The sequence below is a fragment of the Canis lupus genome, chromosome 3 (assembly GCF_011100685.1).
Source record: "Canis lupus familiaris isolate Mischka breed German Shepherd chromosome 3, alternate assembly UU_Cfam_GSD_1.0, whole genome shotgun sequence".
Taxonomy (NCBI): Eukaryota; Metazoa; Chordata; class Mammalia; order Carnivora; family Canidae; genus Canis; species Canis lupus.
Window position 1 is genome coordinate 52,235,780 of NC_049224.1, and position 21,755 is coordinate 52,257,534.

General features: G+C 42.5%; 1 protein-coding gene across 7 annotated transcripts; it reads right to left on the reverse strand.

Moving 5' to 3' along the window:
- Nucleotides 1-626: 626 nt before the first annotated feature.
- Nucleotides 627-21,180, reverse strand: DET1 (DET1 partner of COP1 E3 ubiquitin ligase). Of its 7 annotated transcripts, none has more exons than XM_038532797.1 (6): nucleotides 20,590-20,728; nucleotides 14,911-15,034; nucleotides 13,942-14,792; nucleotides 10,965-11,152; nucleotides 4,300-4,491; nucleotides 627-1,288 (listed from the first exon to the last, which is right to left on the reverse strand). In XM_038532797.1, the coding sequence occupies exons 1-6, from the start codon at nucleotides 20,599-20,601 to the stop codon at nucleotides 1,099-1,101; spliced, it is 1,557 nt and encodes a 518-aa protein (XP_038388725.1). In that variant the 5' UTR covers nucleotides 20,602-20,728; the 3' UTR covers nucleotides 627-1,098. The 7 variants fall into 7 exon arrangements, with proteins under 7 accessions (XP_038388725.1, XP_038388719.1, XP_038388720.1 ...); XM_038532791.1 differs by lacking the exon at nucleotides 20,590-20,728 and adding an exon at nucleotides 20,201-20,359; XM_038532792.1 differs by lacking the exon at nucleotides 20,590-20,728 and adding an exon at nucleotides 21,083-21,180 and having other exon boundaries at nucleotides 13,942-15,034.
- Between the last annotated feature and the right edge of the window lie 575 nt (nucleotides 21,181-21,755).

Here is a 21,755-nt window from a genome sequence, read left to right on the forward strand (position 1 = left end):
ATCCATGGCTCCTTTCACAACCTGCTCTGAAACCCAGCATTTCCAGGCTGCTTTCAAAGTCAGATGTTACTGAACAAGCTTACTACATAAACAGTGGATACATTATGCAGATGAAACATAAACAGCCTGACAAGCCCACTGGAGAACACTAGCTGAGACCATATAGAAGGGGGTGGGCTGGGGCCCAGCAAGCGTCTGTAGGAGCTGCAATGGCTCAGCCGTCCGGGCACAACCGGTCTGATCTCTTTAGAGACGCCTGGTGTCTGCCAGCTAGAGCTCCCCAATCGCCGTACGTGCCACACAGTGTTTGTATCTGCTATGGCCAAAGAGAACTACTCACTCTTCCACCTGCATGACACAGATGGTACAGATGGGAGCATGCTTCCACATGACAACATACAATTATGCCCAGTTCCTCCAGCTGTAACAATTACCAGGAGAAAACCCCAGGGAAGAAAACAGTCCTGGCAGAGAACAATCTTCCGTGCAGGCACACACCACTAAGTTCTCCCAAGGGTGGCCGCTGGAGCCGTGGCCTCTGGCCCCTTTCACAGTCCTTCCCAGAACCCACGGATGTGAGAAGCATTTGGTGAGATCAGGACATAAGGCAATCATCAAACGGGATATATTTAAGTAAGAAAATACCAAGGCTTTATTATTATTCTTTTTTTATAAAGACAGCCCTGTTGTTGGCTACGTGGAAAGGATGTACACAGTCCCTGTGAGTAAACAAGACATCCCTGCTTCAGACTGCATACCATAATGCCAAAGAACAGATGCCAAGGGGGAAGGGGTAATGCTCTCATCTTCATAGCAATAAAATGCAATATAAAACAAAAATTAAACAGACTTAATTAATGCTAGACATTCCCACAAGGTAAAGACCAGATGACTTTCCATCAATCAGTAGTAGTTGGATATGATAAAGATTCTATTAGACTGAGACACCCTCACTCCTCTCTCCGACTCTCCCCATCTGAGGTATTACAGTCTGGAACCAACAAAGCTGGTAGTCAGGAGCTTTTGCTTCAGAGTCCCCTTGAGATGAGAAGGGGGGAATGTCTTGGAAGACCAGATAACCGGACTTTGGTGAGGCACCTACGTGCAGCAGTGTCGCATATGGAAGTTGACAACATACTCAGCATTAGTCCTCTGCACTGAAATAGCGAAAGGCTCAAAAGGGTGAAAGGTGAAGGCAACAAGGCGTCGCACTGTGTGGTTGATGGGGCGGCCAAGCAAGCCTGCCTGGATCTCAAACTTGAGCAGACCAGAGTCCCGGGCATAGAACCTAAACAGAACAAGGAGAGAAAGAGAGGATGGTACAGATATTCACCACCATCTACAAATCTGCACAGCACAGGAATGTGGCAACTCATTTTTTAATCTTACACTATCTCTTCTTACATCAGCCCCAAGTTATTGGAACCGCAAAACTGCCTTTGAGCAACTCATTTTATGCACAGGGTCATTATGAATTTTACTGTGCTGTCCTGAGTCATTGGATTATTTCTCTTTCCCAAGATGACCCTTAGTTACAGCCTTAACTACAGCTTCCCCTTTTCCAGAAAAGCTGACCCAAGACTATCTAGGCCAGGGCTAGAAATGAAATTAAGCCACATGTATACTTTTAAATTTCCAGGTAGCCACATTAAGAAAGTTAAAAAGAAAAAGGTGAAAATAATTTTAATAATATACTTTATTTAACCCAATCCTGGTATCCAAACCTGTAACCCAGGTAAACAAATATTAATGAGATATTTCACTTTTTTTTTTATTAAGCCTTTGAAATCTGATGTGTGACACTTAAGCATATCTCAACTTGGACTAGTCACATTGTAAGTGTTTAACAATCCACACGTGGTGAGTGGCTGCTATACACGACAATACAGATCTCAGCCCATATTTGAGTTTTTCACTTTTAAGAATAAACTCTTACCAAGCGGCCAGTTAGCTTAGTGGGTTAGAGCATGGTGCTAATAATAATAAATTCTTTTAGAAGGTTCCTCTTTTCACAGATAAAAACAAAATACTAAGTAGCCTTTAATTTTTCATCTAATACTTCCATTCAACCTCATACTTTAAGACATTTTCCCATATGTAAAAATAAACACCCTAGGGTATTGGGAACTAGAGATGTTCAGTGGGGTTGGGGCTGAATTAGGGAAAGTCCTAGAAAATGAAGAGCTTTGAACTATAGAGCTCTATAACTTCCCTTTTGGAAAGCAAACACATGGTAGACATAAAGATATTAATAGCCTCTGACTCAGTAACTCCATTTCCAAGAATTTACATCCTCAGAATTTAATTTAAATGGAGAACATAGTGTATGAATAAAGACAGCTACTCTAGTGCAGCTCCAATGTAAAAATTCAGGACATAATTAAGGTTCAGTGACAGGGGACTAGTTCAATCAATTGTGGTACAACTAACTGAGGGAATAATATGCCGTCATTAAGACTCTAACTCTGAGGACTATGAACAACATGAAAAAACATTTCTAAAAGAAAAGCAGACTACAAAGGATGATGCTAACCAGGATGACAACAATATACATGTAAGCATGCATACTGACAAAGACCAGAATGGAATACATAATACAAGTGTTCAAGTCATGGCATTTCTTCCTCCAATGCCTTTAATATCCTCACATTTCTCATTTTAAATTAAAAATAAGTGAAAAACTCCCTTAGTTAGGGGCAACAGCCACTTCCAAATTTGTTACTTAGCTTATTCTTTTCAAATTAGAAAGGTAGGTTAGAAAGGAGAGGAATGTATCCCATGCTACTTTGACAATATCACATGAAGTCCATGATATGCTTTTACATGGGAAAACCATATTCACCTTACCCACACAGTCTCCAACACACAAAGGGCTTGTAAGGTAAAGTGAGTTGTTTGAGCTTCTACATCTAACTACCAGTTCACAGGAAATGTGGGAGAATGAGAAAAATCATAAATACTACTCCAGGGATAGTGTGCAGACACCAGAATGTGGGTAACACTACAGGACAATTTCACTGCAAGGAAAATAAAGAGGGAAGCAGAACCTACAGGATAAAATGGATTTAAGGGAGTAGCGACCAAAGGCAATGTATGAACCTTGTTTAGATTCTGATGGGAACAAATTGGAACCATAAAAAAAATATTTACAAGACAACAGGAAAACGTGAAAATTAAGTACTTGGTGGTCTTAATTAATTTTTGATAATTTTCTTAAGATAAAATAATGGTTGTATTTTTTCTAAGTCTTTATGTCTTAGAAATTCATACCAAAATTTGAGTATAATGCTCTGAAATCTGGGTTTTGCTTCGGAATAATCAAGGGTGGCAGTTGGGGGCAGGGTGTGGTAAGAGATAATAACATTAACAATGAGTTGATAACTGTTAAAACTGGATGGTGGGTATATGCAGGTTCACTATACTCTCCCATTTTATATGTTTAAAGCTTTCTATAATTAAAAAAAAAAAAAAAAGTTAACTGGCTTTTGGAACATGACTGCAATTTCCCAAAGGAAATACCACGAACTGTGATTAACTGTACAGAATGTGTTACACAAACTTATTTAATACACAACAAAGCTGGATCGTGAAACATTGCCTACCACCTTTTGCAGAGTGAAAAAGGCCTTTCGCTCTTCAGCCCAAGGTTCCAGGGACACACATCCCCTGAAATCACCCTGCAGTGGAGGTTTCAGTTACTCTCCCTAGTACCTAACATAGTACACAGAACATCACAAGCTCCCAAAACGGAGAGAATGGGAGACTGGGGAATGGACATTTGTAAGGGAAGGACTGATTCTAAGACATTCTATAGCAATAATGCAGTAGTTTACATTCCAAAATTTCTCAAGTGAGGAAGCAAGGAGTTTCTCCAAAACTGCCTATTTCCCAAATTATCTCTGCTATCTTTTCTACTAGGTAACATGAGGAGATAAAATAATTTGAGTGAAATAAAATTATAAAGTCTCAACTATAAACACTATCATGAAATGGAATGTGGTTTCCTACCCTGGATACCTTTAAAAAGGAACAACACGTATCTGGATTTGATGTTCTGATGAGAAGCAAAGAGCAGAACTCCTTCATTTATGAGACCAGGGAGAGCAAAACTCCTTCATTTATGAGACCAGGGCCTACATGATCAAAAGCACTCACATTATAGAAATAGCCTATCCTTCCAATTCGACCCATGAGTACAAGTGGACACAATCACAGTGAAATGAGGTCCAAGAAGAAGAGGTGGAAAGTGGGCCATCTTTAGCCCTCAGGCAGTTAGCAGCTGAAGCAGTGACAGTATACCTGATAGGGTGATCTCCACAAGTCTTAGGTCGCTCCATGACAGACACCCACTTGTCATCGTAGCTGAAGAGAGACAGATCAAGGTAGGGGCTACCACTGTAAGACTGGGCACTGATGGGGAGCTGACCCAGTAGTCGGCGTACTGCCTCCGTGTGCCCTCCATACTTGGCATTTACAATAGTGTCTTTAAACCTAAAATAAAGCACCAGTGAGGAAGGCTGTGTTAGCAGGCACACAATGCTGCCTTGGATTTTAAACTGATAAAACACGTCTAAAAACAACTCATTCTGTAAATAGAAATCTAGATAGTGAAGGAAGTCAGACAGAACTCACACATCACAAGTTGGCCTGGCTACAAATATTCTCAAAAAGCAGAAAACAGAATTTGAAATGGGAACATTAAATTACTTTAGAAAAGTTAACAAAGACTTTCCAAACAAGTTTAAAACGAGCATAACTATTCTATGACAACATTTCTACTCAAATCTACTTCCCCCAAATAACAGCTTCACCTTGCATTAGAAAGGAGTTAATAGAGAACAGAGGATCTCCTGGAGAAGAGCAGCCTCTGACTCTTCTCAGGATCAGTGATAAGCCAACTTTCATCAAAACTTTCGACAAATTATTCATTCCTTGTTTCAGGCTCAGAGCTAGCTACCTGTACTCCCACAGAAACGCCAGTATCTAAAGAATAGTAACACGGACACAATCACGTATCTCACTTATTTGTAGTAATAATAACAAAGCAATCATTTTTCACAACTGTCATGAATACTAAATACATATCCCGTCACCAAGTATTTCTACACTTCCAGAAATTTACCCTAAGCAAGCAATCCCATATGCAGAAAAATAGCTGTGCACATTCAATACAGCGTTCTTTATGATAAATTGACAGAAAATTAAAAACCTAATGGAAAACTGTGATTTTCAAAGATTACATGGTAACAGAGGAAATATTTACCATAACGGTAAGTAAAAGAAACAGGATACAGAGCAGCCCCGGTGACCCAGCGGTTTGGCACCACCTTTGGCCTGGGATATGATCCTGGAGTCCCATGTCAGGCTCCCTGCATGGAGCCTGCTTCTCCCTCTGCCTGTGTCTCTGCCTCTCTCTCTCTCTCTGTCATGAATAAATAAAATCTTAAAAAAAAAAAAAAAAAAAAAAAAGAAAGAAACAAGATACATTCTGTATACACAGTATGATTTAAAAAACAAAGAAAAAAATCTAGGACTTAAAAAAAAAGACTGGTAGTAATACATCAAAATGATAATTGTGTTTGTGTAATCACATTTTTATTTTTTTTTCTTCTTTTTCACTTTCCTATAGTTTCTTAGAAAGACTGTCCAACTATCAATAATATATTTTTAAAAATCTCTATATCAAAGCAGATCATATGGTTTAAAATTCAAGGGGAAAATATATTTTTAGTCCAGGAAAAAACATAACATCTCATGCCTGAAATTAATGGAATGAAAACTAATGAAATAAATTTTAAAACTTGAATGCTCCCAAATTTGTGGAGACCAGAAAACTTGATGAGATGGATTCTGTCTTTACCATTAACCTCTGATGCTGGATGGAGATCAATAATTTTGTTTCCCTCGAAGACAGCCAAGCTATCAATACTGCTTTTCCGTTACTCCTCTTGAGACTAATTTTCACAGCCTCGGTGTCAATCATAACATTAAATCTTGGGCCAAGGAGAATTTCTTTCTTTCCCTTTTGAATGAGTTTGAATCAAAGATCCTGAGGTTTTTGGTTTTCAGCTGCTTTTCAGCCAAGTTCTAATACTACCTCTCATTTTTTTTTTTTTTTTAAGATTTTATTTGAGAGAGAGAGAGCATGCACAAGCAAGGGCAGGGAGGGGCAGAGGGAAAGGAAGCAGACTCCCCACTGAGCAGGGAGCCTGACATGGGGTTTGATCCCAGGGACTCTGATCATGACCTGAGCCAAGGCAGACACTTAACCCACTGAGAGCCACCTAGGCACCCCTACTACCTCCTCTCATAATCCACACTATGCCTTGCCTGGCTCACTGGCTTCAAACCATGGGGGCTGGCCGGCCCACAGCTATATGATGATCCTAAGTCAAAGCCTCCAGGACAACCTCTAGGTTGAAGCAGTTTGTCTTCCCCCAGCAGCACCACTACCTCCACTCTCCATGCTCCCCACTGACAAAAAGATGAGGCAGTCTTCCCTGTGATGTCCCCTGGCTCACTCTCACTCTGTCCAGGTGACTCTTTCAATTCATGAGTATTTCTAAATTTGCAGAGTTTATCCTTCCAGCACCACAGAACCTCCTCCCTAGGTATTAGATCCCACAACCTCTCGTATAATCAATTCTTCTTACCTTTTCCTAAACCATCAGTTTCACCCAACTACACAATTTCAGACTATTTCCTGTACCATATTTTGTGATTTGTGTGGAAAACACATTTTCCAGAGGCTCTCTTAGAAAAGGTACATGAGAGGTAATTTTTTGAGAACTTTCATGTCTGAAAAGGTCTTTGTTCCATCCTATTGGATATACAATTCTAGACTGGATATCATTTTTTTTTCACAGAAGGCATGATTTTATTGGCTACAAGCTTTCAGTGTTATTATTAAGTCCAATACCATTCTGAGGACTTATTTTTTGACATGTGAAATGTATGTTCTTTCTGCAAGTTTTTATAATTTTCTATTTATCCTCAATGATCCAAAATTTCATTTTAAAAGATTTTATTTATTTGGGGGGGGGGGGGCAAAGAGAGGGAGAAAGAGAATCCTTAGCAGGCTCTACTTTGAGCCCAAAGTGGGGCTTGATCTCACATGACCTGAGCCATGACCTGAACCAAAATCAAGAGTGAGACACTCTAGGGGTTCCTGGGTGGCTCAGTTGGCTAAGCATCTGGCTTCATCTCAGGTCATGATCCCAGGGTTCTGGGATGGAGCCTCACGTCAGACTCCCTGCTCAGGCTTCTCCCTTTCCCACTGCTGCTCTGTCAAATAAATAGATAAAATCTTAAAAAAAAAAAAAAATACTGGTCAGACACCCTACCAACTGAGCCACCCAGGCATTCCCACAATGTCTCAGAATTTCATGATATGCCTCAGTATGGGTCTTTTTCTCACTGGGTACTTGATGGAACTGGAGACAGCCTAATAAAGATTTAATAACTTTTTATCTGAGGGCAAAAGCCATGCTTTACAGCACTTGCCACTTTCTGTGCTGTAAATCCTACTGCTGTGGTCAATTTCAGGGTACCAATGTGACAGCACTGAATGTGGAGCTGTCTGAAGATGAGCAGTAGCACATAACTATACTGTATTTTCACCATCTAGATAAAATATGCATATAAACTCAAGAGAATAATAGTAAAATAACTAGGAAATAATTAATTTTTAATAATGACCACTTTTGGCAACAGCTTGCAAAAATTCCTGATAGCTTAACTGGCTCTTCATGAGCCATTAGGAGCCAGCCCCAACACACCAATGAAAGGTCCTGCCAATCTGGAAATTTATGTTCTTCAGGACCAGAAAACTATTTACATTATTTCCTCCCTGTCATTTTCTCTACTGCACCTTCTGGAAACAACCAGATATTGGACTTCCTGGGCAAATTTTCTGATTTTTTTTTTTTAAATCATTTCTCTCCCATTTTCCTACTTTCATCTATTTATTCTACTTTCTTGGAGAATTCCTCAACTATGTCTAACAAAGTTTAAATTTCTGTTCTAGGAATGTTTTGGGGTTTGTTTTGTTTTGTTTTGTTTTACAGCTTCAATTATTTCAGCAATTGCAATGTTCCTCCTTTATTTTTTCTACTGCTTGTTTTATTTTGGTCTCTTTCAAAATAAAGATTTTTCTTAAGTTACTCATGATTCTTGGTGTCCTTTTTTTCTTGGACATTTAACCTATAATGGATCCACTTTCACTTATTTTTACTAAAAGATTACTAGGGACTATAAAATTGAGCATATAGAGTCATTGTTCACAAGAAAAAAAATAACTCTAATTTACATACATATTTTCAATGCAGCAAAGCATGACAAGACAGTTAATGGAATATGTTGCACTAGGATACAATTCTGTGGAGGAGATAAAATAGATATATGAATTTGAACATAAGAAAAAACAATGTAAAATTTCAGAAGTATGGGCATAATTGGCTCTCTCCTTTTTATAATCAAATACTGAAGACCAACTACTATGGCATCTAGATTCCCTGGGTTATGTTTAAAGGTGTTGAGTTATACACCATAAACTTATACAATGTTATATGCCAATTGTAGTTCAATAAAGCTGGGGGAAAAGGCTTGTAATAATTTTATTTTTAAAAATCAATATTTAATATACACTGAAAATTGCATCTTCTGCAGTTATTTAAATATAACAGCAAGAACATTTTAAGATCAACTTAAAAATCCATGTGTAAGAAAAAAAAAAAAAAAATCCATGTGTGAGGCTATCTACAGTTGTTCAAAATATTTTGGTGGTATGAGGCAAAATTCTGAGGATCACAGAGCTGGAACCCTGCCTTTCTTTTAAACCTTTATTTTCTCCTCCTGAGACTTCCTACAATTTCACTTAATTCCAGATGTATTCTGAAATAATTCTCAAAAAACACAGCTTCCTCTAATTACTAGGTGACTTCATTCATTCCACAAATACCTAATAAGCTTCTCCCACATGAAAGATACTGGCCTAGGTGCTATGGATACAGCAGTGAATATAAGATAAAAATCCCTGTCCTCGTTTAAGTATACCTCCTAGTGACTTCCTTGATGGTTTCATTCAGCCAGCTGTACTGAGCTTTGTAATTATTGATAATGATCTGCCTGATTTTAAAGTTAATTTGAAAGAAGAAAATTCAGGGGCGCCTGGGTGGCACTGCTGGTGAAGTGTCTGGATTCTTGGTTTCAGCTCAGGTCCTGATCTCAGGGTCATCTCATCCTGATCCAGCCCCTCACTGGGCTCTAAGTACAGAGTCTGCTTGAGATTTGCTCTCTCCCTCTCTCTTTACCCCTCACCTTGCTCTCAAAATAAATAAATAAATCTTTTTAAAAATAATAAAAGCAGAAACATTCATTCCAAAATGAAAAAAGCAAAATCTGATCCATGTTCTGCCTCCAAAAATCCTTCTATGCTGAACAGAAATGCTTATAGGGCAGAAAATTTATGTGAACCAGAAAAAAAGGAAAAGGCAAGTAACCTGTCTGAAAACCAGCATCCATCTATTTCTAATTGAGTACTACCCTTTCACATAAAGATGATGCCACTACATTAATGTACCTGCTTTGTTCATTTTTTCCAGTGGCAGTGATGCTTATTCGGAGTCATTTGTTCACTCTGGTCTGACCTATCTTGAAACCTGAAAACAGATATTTTCCCTAACTGGCTAGAGTTGGAGGAGCAATTTAGTATGTGGCGTCGAATGAGGCATTACAGACTAGAGTGGATTCAGCTTGGGCAAATGACCCAAAGTAACCGTTCATGTCATAATCATGTGCTCAGATAATTCTATCAGGAACTCTAGTTCATAGGAAGACCTGGCTGATGTGGGGTATTAAGTGAGGGTCACCCAGGTGTTTGAAGAGGGACTCCAAGTATGAATATCTGAGGGTCTCTTCTCTGGGTTGGTCATTTTTTTTTCCCTAGGGAAAAATCTCTAACCTCCTGCCTGAGAAGTATACACTTGGCTGCCATATCTGATAAAGGGGACAGGAATCTTACCTTCAGTTTGTTGGCTTTCACTTAATTCTTGTTTTTAGCATGACAAATCCCATCCTTGCCTCAGCTGTGCCTCATGAATGTGAAACCAGTGCCTATATGGCTCAATTTCTCCAGAGACTAAACCTCCAGCCTCCTGAGAAGGTGGGGAAGACAGTTATCTGGCAGAGCAGGCTTAGAGAAGGGGGCAATGGGGCCTTTCCAGACCTTTACCCAATCCTCCTGCTTTAAGCCTACGTCACAGGTATTGTCAGAGTGACTAGGAGCATCCGATTCCCCAACCCTTTCCAGAGTTCTCTGGAGCAAGGCAACCTGTTTCTTGATGGCTAAATTCTGCAGTCTTAAGTTTTTGTTCTCTGGAGTGTGCCAAGTCATAGGTTACCGCTGATCAATTAGCTTATCAGCTCCCGACACTGATTCAGATCCCTCTCCTGTTGCCAATCATCTCCCGTCTTCAATGTCTCTCCTCTCCCATTCTCTTTGCTCTTGTTAAATGTATACCTCTTACTGCTTTATTGTCATTTTAGTGGGGTTTGGGGATGGAGCAGAGATAAACACATGTGCTCAACACATCATGTTTAACCAAAAGTTCTAAAATTATTTCCTTAGTCATTCACTGAAAAAATGCTTAAATGCTTGACAGTGCATCATGAGACTATAAGAATAAATAATAAAGATATAGTCTCTACCTTTCTGCATCTCTTAGGCAGCTCTCACACTGCTCTCCTTCCTCTAGGAGGAATCACAGATAACGCACAACTAATTCCATAGGTGCTGAGAGACAGAAGTTCAGGATGACCCAAGGGATTACAACAGGCAGACCTAACCAAAGCGAGGTAGCAGAGAGAATATCGGAAGGGTTTTTTGGAGGACATTACTACTGGCCTAACACCAGTGAATTGTCTAAAGAAAAATTAAGCCTGTTAAGCCTGGTGGAAGAGCTTACCGGCGCTGGATCTGCCTTGCAAAATTGTTGCTGGAAGCTGAGCAGGGAAACTGGACTTCACTGTGTAGGGTTGCATTACGGAAGAGGTCACAGAAGTTCTCAAAGAGCTCTAGAAGCTCATCTGATGTATTCTCAAACACGGCAATCACCTCTGTTGTCACCATATTGTACACCACAAAGAAAGATGCCTGCAGAAGAACAGAGACAGCTATGAGACAGCTGGGTATACAGCCATGCCTTGGAAACCTACCACTTGGTTGAAAATTCAAAGTACTCAAGTAAAACAAGCAAACACTTCTCCTGCACTAGCATAAAAATGTGGCTCCAGGTGGTTCTGGGAGAGGAGGAAGCCTCAGTAAACTTTATCAGCCAAGGGCCATCAGTTATGGTCAGAACTGCTGGATTTACCACCGTATCTGTGCTGCTAGAATTACTGAACTGGCCCACATACATGTGTAGAAAGGTTTCCAATCTTGCATTTCTGACTCTGCAAATTCAATATTTTTCCTTCCTACTCTTTATTCCCCCTCCTTGCTACCCAACCCAGCCTGAAATAAAAAGCACTTTTTTAAAATGCCAGATTTAATTTTCCTTCCTGCTGAGAAAGTGATTGGTAGCCTGTAGCTGCCTGTTGGCAAATTATTTTCTCTTGTATATGTACAGTTGAAAGTTCAATTTAGGGACATTTATTTTCCTTCTTAAGATTTCTAACATGCAGAGAGAAACCTGAAGTACACTGTGTCCTAAAACTGCCCAGGCAAGTTGTAACCAAGCAGGGAACTGCTGCTGAACAAATGAAAAATCAGGGAGGCATTTTCCATTTCTTTCTTCATAAATGTTCTTTCAGCCAAGAGCATTTGGACGATACATTTGAGATTTGTAGCAATTAAGATCAGAGGGGGAACCTGAAAAGCATTCAAATGCCATAGGTGGCAGAGTTTTCTACTTTCTCTGAATGGGCCCTGGGTGACTAGCCCTCTAAACAACCAGTGCTCTGCTCTACCTAACAAGGAAGCCCCAGGAACCCCTGGTTTTTGTCACAATGAATGTGGTAGTGTGAATCAATCGGCAAGCTTGATCTAGAAGTTTCCAGAACATTAAGGTTAGTACTCCCCCTCCTATGACTGAGTTTAAGTCTCTGTCATCAATTCCTAGAGCCACAGTGCCCACCTGTTTTATTAGTCATTAGTCCTTCCCAGAGCTTTCATTACATGACTTTTACAGTCACCTGGAAATTAAATATGGCTGTAAATTAAGGAGGCTGGAGAGTAACCTGAGAATAATACCCATAATATCAGCAAGGCTTTGTATGTAGGTGCACTTTTTACTCATTAACCTTATTGGAACCTCTCAAATTAAAACGGGGAAAGGGGTGGGAGGACAACTAGGGCAAACTGGGTTTAAGGTTACAAACTCTGTAAGCAAAACACTGAGCTCTAGTACTGATTCCAGCCACAATTCATTATAACTACCAGAAATAAGTAGGTCATGTTTTAGCAAAGGGAAGGAGGATAATCTCAAACGCGGCTATCGCAGATAACTTATGCCCTCCAAAAGAAAAAGGTAATTATAGCTCAAACCTAAATAAAAGATTGACTCATGTCCTTTCTATAGACCTGGACAACACTTTGATCATTATCAGGGCTCCACCAGGATCCATCACAATTATGTGAATATAAAATTACACAAACTTTACTAGCCTTCCCTCCAGGACAGACTGGGAAATACAGGACAGAAGGTGAAAGGAGCCAAGAGTGTCACTGACAATCTCCTATGAAACGTAACGTGAACTAGATGCTCATCTGTGATGGCTCAATGGGTGACTTCATCATTAACAGGGAAGAAAAGAATCCAGAAAAACTATCTCCAACCATATTACTCCCTGCCACCCACCTTTGTTTAGAATATACAAGCTATGATTCCAAAGAAAAGTACTGGAAAACATTTTACCATGGATGACTGGTAAGGTCTTAGGAAACAATGGCCTGTACAGTCTCTTGCAATAGAACCAACTGCAAGTCAGTGGGAGATACAACACTCAGCCCTCTTTGTAGCTGACTGGTTTGCTCTCTATTGTGATTTCCCAAATTCACACCTAAGGAGACATTCTGCAAATGGGAGAATAGGTGGCAAAGGTACAGAAAGGTAGGTCTCTTACTCCATCAACACTAAAGTAGAGAGTTTCTCAAAGAAAAATGCCCAAAAGTAGCCTGAATTTCAACATGGTATTTCAACCCAAGAGTCCTGGGAGGTTTCTGTGCCCTTAACACCCCTAGGTTCCCATTTAAGAAATAGCTCTCTCCCCTCCAAGATCTTTCATCCACACTGAAAAACCCTAGGACCTTTGGTCGTGATGATTCACTTGAGAGATCATAAGTCTTGGCTTCCTTTTAATTTTTTCACTGCTCTCCAACCTATGGTCCAGCACATGGGTATGGTCAGGATAAAGTCATAACACTCAACTGTTAGATGAACTTACCTATTAGTTACCTCCCAAAGGTTTTATGAAGACATGCACTGACATTATCCATTTAAGCAGGAAAGAGAGACCAAATTTTTAGAAAATTTTTGTGGCATGGTGGGCTCATTCTCATTCCTAGAACTAAAGAGGTCAGACCAAAAAGCCACAGTCTCAGAAAATCAGGGCAGGGTTATCCACAGGTAGTCCAAATTTTGACCTTGTAGCACTTGGGCTTCTATCTCAAGGATACTGAAAATGCTCTGGTCAAGTATTAGGATAATGATCACAGAGTTGACTACCCACATATCAATGGCTTGAGACTGAGCTTCCATTCATCCAAATAAATACATGTGGCCAGAGAAAAATGGAACTGTTTTAAGTCTGAGGCCAAGGATAACAAAAACTCAAGAATACATAAAATGCACATTTCTGAGAGGCTGGCTATAGGCCAAGAGAGAAACTCTCCCATTTTACCAAGCAGATGGGAGTAGTAAAGAGCAGGAGAGCACAGCATACCTGTGACGGATCTGTGACTCGAAGGGTTACCACGTCTTCACTAGTGTATTTGATGAACAGATGGTTTTCATCCAGAAGCTGCATCTTCCACATGCGCAGCTGCCGCAGCTGGTCAAAATACTGGAAGAAGCGCCTCTTGGCCATCGCACTACCATCCTGCTCTGCCCGGCGCCACAAGTACACGAGCAGCCGGTGTTTGAGGGAATTGATGAAGGGGTCTCTGAAGGGATTGGCCATGCCTGTCTGACTGTCCCGCTGCACCTCAGGGAACACAGCTGACACAGTGAGGAGGTCGTCCTCATAGCAGAAACGGCCAATGGTCCTCACATCAATGAAAGTGCCTTCCGGAGTAACCTGGAAGACATGGATGGTCTGCTGCTGCACTGACAAGATGGCCAGGATGTTTTTGTACAGGTATAGCCCCTGGTTGTGTGACAGGACCACCTTGTCACACTTGAAGGTACGGGTGTCACATAAGCGGCCAGTGTGAAGGTCAATGATGTGAAGGGAATAGTCCTCCAGAGGAGACCGCGGGTTAGGGGTCACAGATTCGCTGTTCCGATATACCTCGTAAAACGGAGGGTGTGGCTCATCCGGGAGGTAGGCAGCAGAGCCCACAATGACACACCGGCAGTCGTCAGTGAAGAGGCTGCACTCCCGGTTCAGGTGCTCCCCGTTGGCAGCCACGTTGGTAATGTGTAGCAGGACAAAGAAGCGTTCGAAGAGCCGACCGCGGATGCTGACTGACCGCTGGTCATTGCCATTGGACAGGGTTTCCCCCTCATAGCCCTGCAGTAAGTCCTCAGCTGCCTGGCAGCCCTGGTACTCATAGATTTCAAGAGACGTCTGGTCTGAAGAGAAAGCAATAAAGTAGCGTCCATCAGGTGAGAATTTACGCAAGAAACAGGGCGGCTTTTCGACATTGACAACTGTGAAGTTGGGGAAGACATTCTGGTGGAATACTCGGACCTGATGCCAGTGGGTGCCTGCCTTGCCTGAGCTGATCCGCCGCCTCTCCAAGCGGTGAATGACATTTTGGTTCTGGATTCTTCGAGGTTTGATGGTGGAAACATGATGATCCATTATCACATCTCTGTGTAGAAAAGTAAAGAAGAAAAAAAAAAACAAAACCAGAATTGACCAAAACATAAATATACACAAGTGAAAGAGATTTTCCTCCTTATGCCCTGGACCCAGGAACTCGCAGGATGAGAGTGATCAGCATTTCTCCCTTCCCTGGTTATAGTCAGCAAGCAGTCCTGACATTTCTGACTTTAAAAACAGGTCTGGGGATCCCTGGGTGGCGCAGCAGTTTGGCGCCTGCCTTTGGCCCAGGGCGCGATCCTGGAGCCCCGGGATCGAGTCCCACGTCGGGCTCCCGGTGCATGGAGCCTGCTTCTCCCTCTGCCTGCGTCTCTGCCTCTCTCTCTCTCCTCTCTGTGCATCCTCATAAATAAATAAAATCTTTAAAAAAAATAAAATAAAAAAAAATAAAAACAGGTCTGAGGGAAGGACCTAATTCACCAGAACACGTTCAAAGCACATTTCACTGTTGGGAATACTCAGAAGAATAAACATAGAATTACACCAAATTTGTTCAGTGTTAAGAGTGACATTCAGTGCACATTCATTAAAGAAATATATTTATTTACTGGCTGTTAAGATATCCATACTACCTAAAACAATCTATAAATTCAATGCAATCCCTAACAAAATCCCAAAGGTGTTTTTTGAAAAAAAAAAGAAAAAGAAAGAAAGAAAAATTCATCCTAAAGCGCACATGTAACATCAAGGAACCCCAAACAGCCAAAACAATTCTGTAAAAGAACGGCTGGAAGACTCAGACTTCTTGATTTCAAAACATATTACAAAGCCAAATTAAAAAAAAAAAAAAAAAAAAAGTGTGGTACTGGCATAAAAACAAATATACCAATGGAAGAGAACAGAGAATCCAGAAACAAACCCTCACAGATGTAAACTCAAAGTTTAAGAAGTTCAGAAAACCCCAAATGTGATAAACCCAAAGAAATCATGCCCAGACACATTACGGTCAAACTTAACTGAAACACAAAGTAGAAATCTTAGAAGTAACCAGGTAGATGATCTATTACCTGGCGGGAAATGATTCAAATGTCTGTGGATTTCCTGAGAAACCATGGAGACCAGAAGGAAGCTGGTCAACTTCTTTGCTCCCTTTTGCTGATTCTGTGTCAACATTCAAGTCTCAGCTAAAAAAGCAACTCTTCAGCTTTTCCCCTACCTTCCCATTCACGTCAACTATCATCCTACCTTGTTTCATTTTCTTCAGTCCTCATCATGTTTTGAAATTATTTTGTTTACCTTTTTAGTATCTGTCATCACACACCAGACCCCACGCACCCAGCCCAATTCCTTGCTGAATCCTCAACACCTTGAGTAGTACCTGAGACACTAAGTGCTCAGAAATATGTCAAGTGAATGAATGGAGCAACTTTCCAACATGGGCCTTGCAGGATCAAGAATTCACTAGACAGGGCAGCCAGGTGGCTCAGCGGTTTAGCGCCGCCTTCAGCCCAGCCTGGGGACCTGGGATTGAGTCCCACATAGGGTTCCTAGCATGGAGCCTGCTTCTCCCTCTGCCTGTGTCTCTGCCTCCCTCTCTGAGCCTCTCATGAATAAATAAATAAAATCTTAAAAAAAAAAAAAAAAGAAAAGAAAAGAAAAGAATTCATTAGGCAAAGTTCAAAAGAGGAGCAAGTTAGAAAGAAGGGAGCCTAAAAAATACACTTGGAAGGTGTGGCATGATATATTTGGGAAACAGGGTAACTCCAAGTGGTAAGAGCCCAGGAGGCACAGTGTGCGTGATAAAAGAGAAGCCCAGGAAGGTAGACTGGAGCCAGACTGGAAAACATTTTCATGCCCCACCGTGCCACAGCAGCTATTGCAGGTTTTCGGCAGGGGAGAGACTGATCCAGTCTATATTTGAGAAATAAAAATATACACACAATGTGGTATTTATTTATATTGTCCCCTTCTAAAAATTTGAAATGCTGTAAGTATAGATACTATCTAGTCAACTTAAAGATGTACATACCTCTATGAGCAAATTAAATTTCTCAAACTGCTAGTCGTAATTCATTAGTGAGGCCTTGAAATCAATTTAGTGGATATAGCTGACATTATAAAAAGTGGAATAAAATAGAAAACACCAAATTGTATCATACATAGTAAGGGTAAATACTATTTTATAAAATGTTTCCATTATATATATGAATTATACGTACTTGGTGAGAATATAAATATATTTCCTACTGATCTAGACTACAGCAAGAGCGCTTACTGCCCTCAGGCCAAATCTTGTCTGCCTGCTTGTTTCTGTAAATAAAGTTTTATTGGAACACAGCCATTCCCATTCATTTACACGTTATCTATAGCTGCTTTTGCCTTACAAAGGCACAGATGATTAGTTGAGACCAAAGATCACATGGCCCGCAAGCCTGATACTTATTGGCTGGCCCTTTACACAAAAAGTTTGCCAACAACTGATCTTGACCACTGGTTCCTAACTGGGGCAGTTCTGGAACATCTGTAGACAATGTTTAGTTGTCATAATTTGGGAAGGAGGGGTGATATGTGTCCAGCAAATAGAAGCCAAGGATGTTGGCAAACATCCACTAGTAAACAGGACAGCCCTCCACATTTAGACCAAGATGTCAACAGTGCTAAGGATGAGAAACCTTGATCTAGAGAAATGTCTGCACATAAATAACATGAATGTCCACAGTAGGACTGTCAGCCAAAGTAAAAACTGATGACACTTCAAGTGCCCATCAACAGAAGACCAGAACAAGTCCTTCAGGCATATTCATACAGTGGAATCTTTGAAGCAATTAATGCACTACAGTTAATACATAACAACCTACACGGATCTCAGAATACAAAGGTGATTGAAGAAAGCAAGGAGCAGAATATTTTTGTGATTCTCTTTATATAAGCTTCAAACAATTTCTAGTTTAAGGCTATCAACATATGTGGTATACAATTACAAAAACTAAAGGAATTATAAACATAAAATTCAGAACAGTGGTTACCTGTGAGAAGTAAGAAATGGGATGAGGGTAAACGTGAAGGCTGTATTTTTTCTTAAATCAGCATTCACTATACTGTTGTTCTTTAAAGATTACATATACTTTTGGGGTGCCTGGGTGGCTCAGTCAGTAAGGCGTCTGCCTTCGGCTCAGGTCATGATCAAGCCCCTGCTCAGTAGGGAGTCTGCTTCTCCCTCTCCCTCTGTGTACAGGCTCTGTCTTCTCAAATAAGTAAAAAAAAATTTTTTAAGAAAGATTACATATGCTTTTAAAGTATTATTTGTACTTGTACAAAATTTTTATTTAAAAAACAATCATCATGAAGAGAAAACTAAGGTAGGACAGGATGATGAAGCCAGATGTACAGAGAAATGCATACCATGCGGACCTGCAGGATTTCCAACCTTCTAATGTGGCCCTGATTTTCTCAGCATACAAAGTAAAAAGGAAAACACGATCAGTTACAGAATCTGCACAGCCAATAAGATAAAAACTTAATAGATGCTTGCAAGAAGCACCTTCCCAATACTAGAGCTTAAAAGCAATCTCTCTCATAAGTTTTCTCAAAGGACCTTGGCATGATAAAGTGAGCAATATCCTCCATATCTGAACAACTCAGTAAGATACTAAGTTGCACACAGTTACACTTTGTAACACTGACATTGTTGATGTGGCTATTCTGATACAGCCTAAAAAACACACTATTAAGGTTTAAGCATTTCAAAATACCAAATAATACACAAAACTGCATCACTCAATCCCTGCCCAGGACAAGCCTGCTAACTAGCACCCTGCCAACCTAAGATGGGGGCTGGAGCCAGAGAGGATGACCAGAATGGGAAGGCAAAGGCAGATAAGGCCAGGGATGGCAGGACACCTAGCAGACTAACTGATGAGCCGAACCAAGTATATCACAGGTACTCAACTTAGAAAGAGCCACTAAACCTATTAAACAAAATCAATGCTTAACTGTAAGAAAACTGACATATACTTTGCATAGCCCCATCTTAAACTCTCTCATTTGCCTTCTTAAGGCAAAGACACCAGTAACTGGGGTGAGAGGTGTGAAGGGGTAGGGTAAGCAGAGGACCTGTTAGTTCCAGCTCCAAATTCTACAGGAAATCCTCACTGACTTTCCTAACACTTATCTCAGCATATGCACTCTCTCCCCTTCCCTACACCCCACCCCCCAACACACACACAATTTTATAACACACAATTATGACTTTTAGAGACATGGTGGAGACATTTACGGCTTTTTAAATTTGTTCTCTTATTGTTCTCATTATAAAAATAAAACACACTCATAACAATTAAAATACGACAGAAAAAAGTATTATATACTCTCTTCTAGTCAGACTTACGAAAAAAAAGTCAGAGTAACTTACGATATTTTCCCAAAAGCTTGCCCTGTCCAAGCTCCCCTAGTCCAGTGAATGGCCCAGCAACCCTCCCACCACCAAGAACCAGAACCCTGACCGTCCTCCTTCACGCCCCTTTCCCTCAGCCCTCTGATCAGTCACCAAACTCTGGAGGTTTTATCTCCTAAAGAGTCCTCTCATCTTCCACTTATTTCTACCACAACCTGCCAGCACCTTCATCCAAACTTTTATCGTTTCGCATCTGCAAAAACTGCACCAGCTTCCTACCTAAATCCATTTCTTTCAACAGCCAGTAATCTTTTCAAAAATGCTTTTGTGACCACGTCCTTTCCCCTACGGATTAGAACAGGCCAGTTATCTTCCCGTTGCTCTTTATGATCAGAATCAAAATCCTTAACGTCCCAGCCAGGTGCTCAAAGGTCCCAGCTCTGTCTCTCCAACCCCATCTTCTCCCTTTTTTTTTTTTTTAATAAAGATTTTATTTATTTATTTGTGAGAGACAGAGAGAGGCAGAGACACAGGCAGAGGGAGAAGCAGGCTCCCTGTGGGGAGGCCGACTCACCGCCTGAGCCAAAGGCAGATGCTCAACCACTGAGCCACCAGGTGCCCCCATCTTCTCCCCTTAACTGTATCCCTTGCTTCAACAGGGATTCTATCTCCTGCCTCAGAAGCCCGACACTTAACTATTAACCGAAACCTAAAAAAGCTCTTCTGTGCCCCTTGCTACCTCCCGTTCCAGACATCAGCCGAACCGTCGTTTCCTGAGAGGAATCTGCCTCCACCTGCCCAGTAGCTAAAAGAGCGGCTTACTGGCCACACGTCGCCTTCAGGGCACTTGCCACGCTTGCAGCTTTGTCTCTGCATGTTATTCCACCTGTGGCACCAGAAGGTGAGCTCCTGAGCAGCACACATAGGGTCTGCCCGGCACCGCAGTGGACACACCTTAAGCCTCATCTCCTGTAGGTTGAACCTGCCTCACCCTAGGGGTTTTTTGCTAACTCGGGTATCCACAGGGGCTCTTCCCTCTGCCTAGGGGTGGGGCGCCTTTCCCCAAGCCCTCGCCGTAACTTCTCCAGTGGCAGCCCAAGGGTCACCTCCTCCAGGAAGTCTTCCTTGATCATCCTTATCGAAGCAGGCCTCCCCCATTGCTTTTCCTGTTTTGTCCTCTCCATCGGGACTGCCACGACGTGAACACGCACCGCTACTTGCATGGTTGTGTGTTTTAAGGATCGACTCTCCCACTAAACCGTACTCCCCAGGCAGGAAGCAACCACGTCCGCTCGGGTCACCTCGGTTTTCTGAGCCCGGCTGCTCCCTGCGTACGCGTTCGGTACGTTATTTGTGAATGACAGCAGAAAGCCTAGCCGTGCCGGGACGCGAGCAGGTCCCTTCCCCGAGGCGGCGTCCCAGCCTCCCCAGGGGCGCCGGCGCACACCCCCCCCCCCCCACGCCCGCCGGCTTCCAGAACCGTAAGGGGATACCGAGGGGCGGGCACACGCACCCAAGGGGGCGCCCCCGGAAAGAGAAGCCCGGGGCGGGGCCTCAATGGGAAGGGACCGCTCAGGGAGGGCGGGGGCCGCGGGGCCTCGGCGGCCTGCCGGGAGGGAGCCGCCCCTCGCCGGGAACCCGGGGCAGGCCCCCGGGACGGCCGGACGGGCTTGGAGGCTGGGCCAAGGAAGGAGAAGTCCTCACCTGTACGGTCCGAATTCAAAGGGCCGGGGCGAGGGACCCCCCGGCCTGCTCGGCGCGCGCCTCCCCCGGCCCCGCCCCCGCCATGCCTCTGGCCCCCGCGCCCGCCGCCGCAGGCCCCGGCTTCCGCCGCCCCCGGAAGTGCGGTGCAGCGAGACGAGGGCGGGGGAGAGCGCGGCGCCGTCAGTGGGCGCTGAGACAGTTACAGCGCACCCTGGTGTCCGGAGGGGGATCGCCGCCAAAGGGGCCCACGGCTGCAAAGGAGAGAAATGAACCGGGAGCCCTAATCTGGACCGGTCAGAGATCTCTTAGGGTGATGTCTCTGCCCTGCTGGAGACCTTTGCAAGCGCGTGGATAAAGAATGTTTCATCTCTTGGTTAGATGCGGCCTTTTCATGGGCGGAGGAACGATCCGCTTTGTGTTGTCCGCTCCTGCGCAGCGCGCCCTTGAACCCCTAGGACTGTGCTGCTCTCTCTGAACACCCTGCTCCAATACAGTGGCTGGCATATAGTGCAAGTACAGAAAAGCTTCCTGCTCCAACCTAGTCCCATGATCTTTGCTTGGACAGGCTGCCCCCACACGTCCCAGCGTCAATCATGCAGTTCTCGCGCACGAGTCACCTGCTTTCCTGGTTGCTCTCATTAGCACCCATCACTATCTGATAATACCTGGGGAG